The 9,520-nt window shown below is 57.1% G+C and overlaps 1 protein-coding gene across 7 annotated transcripts; it reads right to left on the bottom strand.

The window, feature by feature from the left end:
- Positions 1 to 1,467: 1,467 nt before the first annotated feature.
- Positions 1,468 to 9,520, bottom strand: DNAJB2 (DnaJ heat shock protein family (Hsp40) member B2). Of its 7 annotated transcripts, XM_042995380.1 has the most exons (11): positions 9,060 to 9,229; positions 8,672 to 8,777; positions 7,912 to 8,021; positions 6,771 to 6,824; positions 6,476 to 6,598; positions 5,660 to 5,752; positions 5,322 to 5,424; positions 5,062 to 5,132; positions 3,550 to 3,756; positions 2,759 to 2,816; positions 1,468 to 2,414 (listed from the first exon to the last, which is right to left on the bottom strand). In XM_042995380.1, exons 2-10 carry the CDS (start codon positions 8,734 to 8,736, stop codon positions 2,779 to 2,781), a joined length of 864 nt encoding a protein of 287 aa, XP_042851314.1. In that variant the 5' UTR covers positions 8,737 to 8,777; positions 9,060 to 9,229; the 3' UTR covers positions 1,468 to 2,414; positions 2,759 to 2,778. The 7 variants fall into 7 exon arrangements, 5 of the variants coding, with proteins under 5 accessions (XP_042851314.1, XP_042851313.1, XP_042851315.1 ...); XR_006220941.1 differs by having other exon boundaries at positions 2,623 to 3,756; positions 9,060 to 9,230; XR_006220942.1 differs by having other exon boundaries at positions 2,759 to 3,756; positions 9,060 to 9,230.

Raw genomic sequence — 9,520 nt, 5'->3', positions numbered from 1 at the left:
CAAGGCGCTCACATACGCCAGCTTGTTGAATCTTCAGTCACTAGCCCTGAAGGAAACTCTCCCAAGGAAATGCAAATTGTATATAGTGGAGTTTGCAGTCGAACCCGGGCATGCTTAACCTCTTTACTGCCTCTCTTAATTCTAGAACAGCTGCTTTGTTCCCTTCAGCCTCAGGAAGATGTACGTCGTGCAGGACTGAGGTTAGGACTGGGTGAGGTGGTACGGGCAAAGTGCCAGCACAACTTAAGCAAAAGTAGCTGAACTCTGGATAGCAGCTTGTAGACCAGGCTTATGAGACATCACTACAGGCATTCACCTGGGGGCAGGGAGCACTTTCTCCCTTTCTCCACCTGCCCCCAACCCTTCTCTCTGTACGTTCCAGAGGACCCCTCACCTGCATGTCAGGAGGCATCCTTGGACAAAGGTGGTGGACATAGAAATGAGGCAAAAAGAGCCTTGGGCCTGGAGCTACTTGGGAATTAAGGCCTCTTAACCTTGCCAAAGCTGTCTCCCCTCACAGGAAACACGGGCGTATATCTGCCCTGCACAGCGAGCAAAGGGACCAGCAGGCAGACCGCAGCGCCCCCTACACCTCACCTGTGCTCTGCTGAGGCTCAACTCCAGTCTCAAAGACTAGATAGAAATGGGCAAAACAGCTATTGGTCAAACTTCCAGCAGATTCGCTCTTTCGAGATAGGGGTTTTAAATTCCTCCTTCAGGGCAGGTGGCTTCCTTGCTTTGAGGAAAATACAGCATAAGCCCTTTGGCAACTGAACAGGAAGCAATGCACTTTTCCTGGGATGAGAGAGGGTCGCTGGGGAGCCACACTGCTCTGCTTGACAAGGGAAAGCTGCTTGTGCCATGGCTGGAAGGGCATCACCGAAGTTGTCTGGGGAGGAGGGAGGCGGAGATCCCTGGCTTTGTCCTCCCTAGGCCCTGATGAGTTTGGGGGGCCTGGACTCTGGGTGAGGTGGACTTGGGCCACTCCATGTGGGAAAGGCAGGCCTTTGAGACTGGCCACTGGCCTTGAGGTAAGGGAACCCGGCAGGGCTCAGTCTATGGGCCTCAGGAGTGTGTTATTGCAAGTTATCACGACGTGTTTCGCTACTTTCTGCCATCCACATACTTGCAGCTATAGCTTAGTCTGGTCCTGGCTGTGCTGCAGCACATTGGGTGGCAGGTCCCTGCTAAGGGGAAGCAACAGCTGCCTGGGGAAAGCCACTTACAGGGCCACAAGTGCAAGGGCAGAAGAATGTGAGCATTTCTGGAGATTCGACAGTGTACGGGGGAAGGGCAGCCTGGTCAAAGAGGGACTTCTGCTGTCAGCTAGGAAGGCTTGTGACCTCTAGGTGTTTGGGCAATGGGGCGGGTTGGTGGGGGGAGGGGGGGCGGCATGTTACCCTCTGGTCCCTAGGGTCCCTTTGGGGCCACCCTGGAAAGGAAGAACACAGGAACACAGCACAGCACTGAGCTCTCAAAACAGCTTTATTGACTTCCAGTGTTTCTCCCTCTGTCTGAGCTCAGCCCAGCTGGCTTTGATAGGTCTCTGAGATACAATGTCACAGGGTTAGCACTCTGGCTCCACCGCTCCCCTCCCTGGCCCCTGGGCTCCCCAGGCAGGGAGGAGGAGAGGCAGCTCGTTTGTGTTGGGAGAAAAAGGATGGGCAGCAGGGTCAGAGGCCAAAGAAGCCATACAAGCAGCAACATGCCCAGAGCGCCACACACACCAATCCTGGCCATGCGTGTGCGTGCACACACACACACACACACACTCACTCACACTCCTTCCCTTCCAAGCTCTCTGCCTGCCCACACCCATCTATCAGCCTTCTGGGGTCATGGCCCGCTTGTCGATCCTACCCGGGCTTGGGGCTTATTCCTTGGAACCCAGGACTGCCCACAGGGAAAGAGCCTCTTCCAGATGCCGCAGCGCTTTGATTTGTAGGCTGTAAGCCCGGTGCCAGCAAGAGGTGTCAGGGGAACCGAAGCTTGGTCCATTACCCCTTCATCCACATTCCTGCCACCCCGGCCAGAGTCAAATCAGATGACAAGATCTCCCCATCTCACAGCAAGTGACAAGCCGACCTGGGCTAGAACTACATGTCCCAAGATGCACAGCTCCACAACCACGCACCGCTTCCCCCAGATGATCTGTCAGAAATGAGGCAGGGTGCATTGCATTCTGGGACTTGTAGTCCCCCAAAGACAGCACCAAACACCCAGGGAAGAATTCACAGGCTAAGACTATGGATGCCTCCCCACCCGGCCCCCCACCCACCACCCAGGCCCAGCTCTACGCTCAGCATGGGCGAGAGAGAGGAATGGAGGGTCCCCTCCTAGTGCACAGGGGAGGGCGCTGTCCTGTTGGAACTGTGCAGCAGCTCTGGATCCGGGACATCCAGCTCAGAACACATCTGAAGAGAGAGCGGGGGCGGGGTGACAGGAGAGATGGTGAGCAGCAAGCCGTGGAGGATGGGGCCAAGCATGCAAACCTGGGCTAGCCCTGTGGCTCCTCCCTGAGCCCTGATGCATGGTGAAGCAGGACGGGGCACAGTCCCCTCCTAGGCCTCCCTCCTGGGGCACCCTGGCCTTATCCCACCTCTCCAGGGATAGCGGCCTCACCTCTGCCTAGTCCCGAGGCCCTGGGGCAGGCTGAGGCAGCAAGAGGAAGGGAGGAGGAGTGGGCTCCAGTTCCGATTCTGGACGAGAGGCTCCCGCCCCACCCAGCTAGCCTCCCCAGAAGACCTTATGGCCCTACCGGCCACAGCATCTTCCTGGTCACACTGAGGCTTTCTTGGGGAAGGAAGAAGGGAGTCCTAGCCAGATGGCATGAAAGCAAGCGATGCGGCCCGCGGGGAAGTGCAGAGAGAAGAGAGCGAGGGAGGAGCAGCAGCACCAGAAGGGAAGCAACAGAGACGTCAGAGCTCAACGCTGCACAGAAACCAGGGTGGGGTGTCTGCAGCTGGACAGGGAGCACAGGAAGACTCCCCGGTGTAGCTGCCGACTCCGGCTCAGAGAACCCCAGGCCAAGTCCTCCTTCCTTGAAGTCATCAGCAACACAGGTGGCAGAAGACCTGGGCACAAGAGGCCCGACCCACACCACTAATGCCCTTTAGAAACTCCCCATCTAGTAGGAATAAGTGCATCCTGGCTCCTGGGAGGCCCTCCCACTGCCCGGAGGCCCCCCCACCCTGGGCTGTGCCAGGGACCTATCAGCTGTAGGCTGAGCGGAGCAAATCCCGAGTCCACCCCGCAGTGCGGGTGGACGTGGGAGGGAGACCTGCGGGGGGAGCACGCAGTTGGAGAAGGGCTCCGGCAACCCAGGCCGTGCCCCTCTGCTCCCAACAGTGAGCAGGACCCCTGGTGGCCCCGAATCAGGACGGTCTGGGCCTGGTGATCAGAGGATGAGGCAGCGAGAGGCCTTCTCCTCCGGGGACGGGCTGGGTTTGGTCGCGTCCCCCCTGGCAGCCTCAGGAGCCCCCCCCATGCCGGGATCTTGGTCCTGAGCCTTGGGCCGCCCCTGCCGTCGACGCTGCGCCCCCCGCCCACCTGCCGGTTTCTTCCCAGCTGCCTCCATCTCTGACAGGCTGTAGGCCATGGCGAGCTGCAGATCTTCATCATCCTCAGAGAGGTCGCTGTCAGAGGGGCGGGAGACAGGGGTCTGCCGGACCTGTGTGCCCCCGGACCTGGAGGTGACAGACTGTTGCTGCTCACGCCGGCTCAGCTCCAAGCCCAGTGCCAGGTCGTCTGGGACACCTGCAGGAATCACAGCCGCTTGCGACCCAGGCCAGGGGAACCCTGCCAGGCTGCCTCAGGCAGCAGCAACTCTGACCACTTCCAGCCCCTCCTTTGGAACCGGCCCGCATGCGTTTTGGCACTTAGCATGGTGATCATGCGCACCGGCAGGTACTCAGCTCCAACAGGTCCGAACAGTCTCCTTGCCCGGGGCCAGTTACTCAACCTCCCTAAACCTCCCTTTCCTCATCTATAAAATGGAAATGATGACACTGTCTGCATTGTCAAATCGTTCAGATGACTAAATAAGACAGCCCTTGAAGCATACTTAGCACACGGGGCTCGCAGAGCTATGGAAGCAGAGCTGTGGTGACCAACCCATTCCTGTGGGAAGAGTTCCACCCCAGGAATCCTGCGTTCTGAGTGTCACGCCTGGCTTTACCCCTTACTAGGTAGGACAAAGCCTGGGGCTTGGGGCTATTTGGGAGTCAGGGTCATTGAACCATGCTGAGGTTCAGTCTCCTTCCACGAAAAATAGGGTGAAAACAAAACAAAACAAAATAAAGAAAAGTAGGGCGAGTACCAATAGCCCTGCTTTCCCCCTGGCTGTCTCAACAGAGGTCATGTTATGTGCACAAGTCCTTTCAAAATTGTCAAATGTTGGGGCGCCTGGGTGGCTCAGTCGGTTAAGTGTCCAACTTCGGCTCGGGTCATGATCAAATGGTTCATGGGTTCAGGCTCCACACTGGGCTCTGCACGGACACTGTGGAGCCTGTTTGGGATTCTCTCTCTCCCTCTCTTTCTGTCCCTGCCCCACTTGCTCTCTCTAAATAAATAAGTAAATAAACAAATACATAAATAACTTTAAAAACATGCTGGGATGCCTGGGTGGCTCGGTCGGTTAAGTGTCCAACTTCCACTCAGGTCGTGGTCTCACAGTTCGTGAGCTTGAGCCCCGCATCAGGCTCTCTGCTGTCAGTGCAGAGCCTGCTTCAGATCCTCTATCCGCTTGCCTCTCTCTCTCTGTCTCTCTCTCTCTCTCTCAAAAATAAATAAACATTTTTAAAAAATAGTCAAATGTTCTACAAACACCATGCGCCCACTAACGACGATGGTCATTAGCTGGCCCTCTGAGACTCCTCGGTTCCCTGCCCCAGCCCCTTTCCCAGGACCCCCCTCTCTGATTTTGCCAGTCTGGAATGTGGCCGCCATTCCTTCCCTGCCCCAAAGGAGTTTGGAGAGGAGCAGTTTGGGAAGGGGGATCTGGGGCCTGGGGCTGGGGCTGGGGCTTCCTGCCAGGGACTGGGTGGCGGAGCCGCTCCTCACCATTGATTGTGACTGACTTCAGCTGCCCGTCTTCTTCCACTTCCACCCGTTCCTGCCCGTTCTCCATGATTCTGTGAGAGACGGCCCAGTTCGGTCAGCAAGCATGCACGAATCCCGCAGGTGCCTTCCACACCCTGGGATGCCACAGTGGACAGGACAGACTCTGCCCACAAGAAGCTGACATTCTAGTTGTATGCCGCCCCCCTTCACCCCTCACCCCCTCACCCCTATGCCCAGTATGGTCCCAAAGGAGCCCTCACCTGCGTGTCGTGATGCGGTGTCCTTGGACAAAGGTGGTAGACGTAGAAACAGAGCGAAAAGCACCAGCCCCAGGACTGAAGGAGAAAGATGAGGAGGAGAAATCTGGTATGGAGACAAAGGAGGAGGCGGAGAGGTTGTCAGAGGGAGGACGGAGCTGGCATGCCGCAGTCACCATGGGCCAGAAGCCTTTGTGGGGTCTCCCCGCAGAACTGACAGAAGGCAGGGCTCCAGACACGCAGGAGAGAGGCTTGAGCCTCTCTCTCACGCATGAGCTGGGAGCCGGGATGAGGGGTTCCAGGGCCCAGAGCTTGCAAAACAGGGAAGGGAAAGCACTTACCCGAGTGCCCAGGGAAGGAGGAAGAGAAGGTGAAGAAGGGGCCCGAGTGTCGGGAACCCCGGCTCTGAAGCTCTGAGAAGGGGCCCAGGTCATCTGCAATGAGCAAGCAGATTACTAATCGGCAAAGAGACTTGTCCCCCAAATTGTGTGAACCCTGTCAGTCTAGAAATGTAACCTGATAAGCCTTTCTGATCGTTTTTCTTTTTTGATTGGACTTGTTTACAAATTAAATTTCTTTTTAATATCATATATGGAAAAGACCCCTGGCAAATTCTGTCCACAGTAAAAAATAAAGGAAGGAAGGAGGGACGGGAAAGCGGAAGGGGGGACAGCCAGTTCCTTCCATATAGGCAGGTAAGCATGGTGTGAAGTCGGGCAGACCTGGCTATGAGTCCTGGCTGTCCCCTTTGCTGTGTGACTCCAAGCAAGTTATCTGAAAGTACCTTTGTTTTCTTAGCTGTAAGTGGAGAGAAAATGATCCAACTCACAGGGTTCATGTTAATCATTCAAAAAATGGTATCTGTTGTTTGTGATGTCATTATTATTGTCACATGGTGCTTTGAGTCTTGCTTTCATGGTTGCTATTGTGCAAGCCTAACAATGTATTATTGTTACTATCATTTAATAAGGCGAGTCTCTGTGGGTTCAGGCCTGTGTAAGGTTCTGTCCCAGCTGTCACTGGATCCACCTCCACAAAATCTTCTGTCTGCGGAATTCTGCTTCCCCTTCAGCCTCCTGCCTCAGGGCCTCCCGGCTGATGGACGACAGGCCTAGAGCAGGAGCCGGGCCGGTAAGAGGCCTCCCGAGCCCACTCACCAAAGAGCTCCGCAAAAGGGTCTCCGCTCCCGAAGAACTCCCGGAAGACCTCCTCGGGGCTGCGGAAGGTGAAGGTGAAGCCGGGCCCACCACCACCAGGTTCCGCTCGAGATGGGCCAGCTCCTGGAGGAGAGGCAAGATGGGGAGGGGGCTCAGAGCAAGCATCTCACCCTGAGCCAAGGGACCCCACTGAAGGCATGACCAGGGGCCTCAAGAGACCATCCACTGCAATAACCTGCCCTCCCTCTCTCTTCCATGAGCCGCGTTCATCCCTCCCCACCCCCACTCCACCTACCTGCCCCAGTCAGCCCTTCCCGGCCATAACGGTCGTAGATCTCCCGCTTATGCTCTGGAAAAAGAGACCAGATCATTTCTCCCTCCCTCTGGGATGATGGCCTCCCCTTCCAGACTGGGACCCTGTGAGGTCTGCCCAGTGACTGACGCTAAGGACGCAGCAGGGCACACAGGGGACGCGGGCTATAGGTTTTAGCAATGCCTGCTCTTCACACAGTGGCTCCTTCTCATCTGTAAAATGGACACAATAACAGCACCCACCTCACAGGGTCATTGCAAGGATTAAATAAGATAATCCACATAAACTGCTTAGCACAGTGCCTGATAACTCAGTAAGTGTTCAATAAATGCTAGCTAATAATTACTACTGTTGGTATTAATCAGGGCTTAGCCTAAATGTCACCTCCTCAGAGAGACCTTCTGTGACCACTGTAACAAAAAATGGTGCCCATTAATCCCTATCAACATCACCCTGCTACTTTCCTTCAGAATACTCTTGTCTGTGTACTTCCTTGGTTAATGTCGGTCTTCTGGACCAAAATGGAATAAACCCATCAGGACGAGAACAGTGTCTGCTCGTCCTCCATGGTCCCCCAGTACCCAGCAAGGACCCAGCACCATAAACACTCAATGAATATTTTTTGAATGAAGAAATAAATAAAAGACAGACCTGGATTCATATTCCAGCTCTGTGTGACCTGGCGTAAATTACTTCACCTCTCTCAGCCTCAGTTTCCTTGCCTGTAGAGTGGGGGTGATAGATCCTGCCTCACAGGATGGCTATGAGGACTCCTGGAGATCACACCCACCGGTGCTTGGCACAAAGGAGGTTCGGCACACGTAGGTTACCTGCCCTGCTCCCTTCCCTTTGTCAAGACCCATCCTGCAGCTATCAGACCCTGGGGAGCACACACTGAGCACAGGGCATCAGGGAAAGAATAAAAGGGTGCTTTGAACGTAGCAGGTGCTCACTTGAATTGAAGCAAAAAAGAAAAAAGTCCCCGAGTCCCCACAGGGAGGTGGCGGGGGGACACTTAGATGCCAGGTTGGAAAAGGCACAGAGGAGACAGGAGGTGGCAGCATGGCTTTGGGAAGCAGCAGGATGGGGCGTGAAATGGGGGTGCCCTGCCCCTGGCCCTTACTGTCTGACAGCACTTCATATGCCTCGGCCACCTCCTTGAACTTCCTCTCAGCAAATTCTTTATTATCCGGGTTCTTGTCTGGGTGCCACTGTAGAGCCTTCTTCCGATACCTGCAGGAAGTGGTTTCAGAGGGGTGGGTCAGAGGACAAAAGCAAGCACTTCCCACCATGGAACAGAACGGCCCATTTCGCCCATTAGTCCGCCACCGTCCTTTCCCCACTCAGATAGTGTCCACCCCGGCAGCCCGGGGCCGCCTCTGCTGCCACGTTTTAAGGAGTCCCTCTCTCTCTCCCTCCCCTCTGCAGCCAGTGCTAGGGGCTGTAGTAGCAGCAGATGATCATGTAAGCCTGAGAAAGCCCCAGTCCTAACCCCTCCCTGGAGCGCACTAGGGCTGCAGAAGTTAGAAATATGTGTTGCCATGGAGGGTACGAGCCCCTCCTGGTCACAGGGCTTGGACCTGTGAATCCTGCAGGTATCCTGACAAAGCCGACCCCCAGGGGCCGGGACTGGGGTAGGAGGGAGGGGGGAGGCGGGATCCACTGGAGAGGGCCCCACAATGCAGCTCCCAGCAGAACTTCTTGCTAAGGGCTTTCCCCTACTCTTCCAGGGGTCTTCTTCCTCACTATAGAGGGAACCCTCCCCCAATCCTTTCTAAGGCCCTAGCTCTCTCGCGGCAAGGCTCCTGAAGGACCCCATGGCGGTGTTGGGGTTTGGGGGGGCGGCGGTGAGAGACTTTCTGATGCGCAGCGGAGGCACTTACGCCTTCTTGATGTCATCAGCGGACGCACTTCGCGGCACGTCTAGGATATCGTAGTAGGATGCCATGGCAACTCGTCAGTAGTCAGATGGGCCTCTCCTCCTCGGGGCTGCAGGAGAGGAGGAGGAGTCAGGCAGAAAGAACCGAGGGCCCCTCCCTGGGGCTGGAGACCCCCCGAGGGAGCGGGAACAGCTCCCAGCCGGGAAGCGGAGCCCACTGGGTTCTGCTCGGGGCCGGTGACGAGGCTCCCTCGGGCTGCCTTATCGGCCCCCCGCAGGCCGGTGCCACGGGCTATCTCGGCGCCCAGGCCCCGGGAGCCCTATCGCAGCCCCCTGACTCCAGCAGCCCGGACCGGGGCCTCCCAGCCTGACCCGGGGCCCCCCGCCCGCACCTCCTCCGCCGGGAGTCCCTGGCCTCCTGCAGCGCCCCGCCCCTGCCCCCCGCCGGAACCGTCTGGCACCGGCCGCCGGGCTCGCGGCTGCTGCGTAGGACGCGCCCGGCCCAGCTGTGCGCGCAAGCATGCGTCAGCGGCTCGGAAACTACTAGAGACCCAGAGGAGGCCGGCTCGGCCTGTCACCCAGGGGGCGGGGAGGCGGGGGGCTGCTGCAGGGGCTGCCGGGAGATGGGGGCGGAGCCGGCTATTTTGGGCTTGCACCCGGTCGACGTCATCCCTGGACCGGACCCGGGAGACGGACGGACGGCTGCATCCAGGCGTGACGCACTCTTCGGCAAACAAGCTACCCGGCCCGTGGTCCCTCTGTCGCTTTCCTATAAACAGGCTCGATGATCGAAGGCTACTCACCACCTCAAGGACTCACAGACTCCCCCTCTGGGCCTGAATCCTCCCCCTCC

The sequence above is a fragment of the Panthera tigris genome, chromosome C1, assembly GCF_018350195.1.
Source record: "Panthera tigris isolate Pti1 chromosome C1, P.tigris_Pti1_mat1.1, whole genome shotgun sequence".
NCBI classification, from domain to species: domain Eukaryota; kingdom Metazoa; phylum Chordata; class Mammalia; order Carnivora; family Felidae; genus Panthera; species Panthera tigris.
Note: the sequence above shows the minus strand (reverse complement) of the source record. Positions and strands in the feature narration are given on the sequence as shown.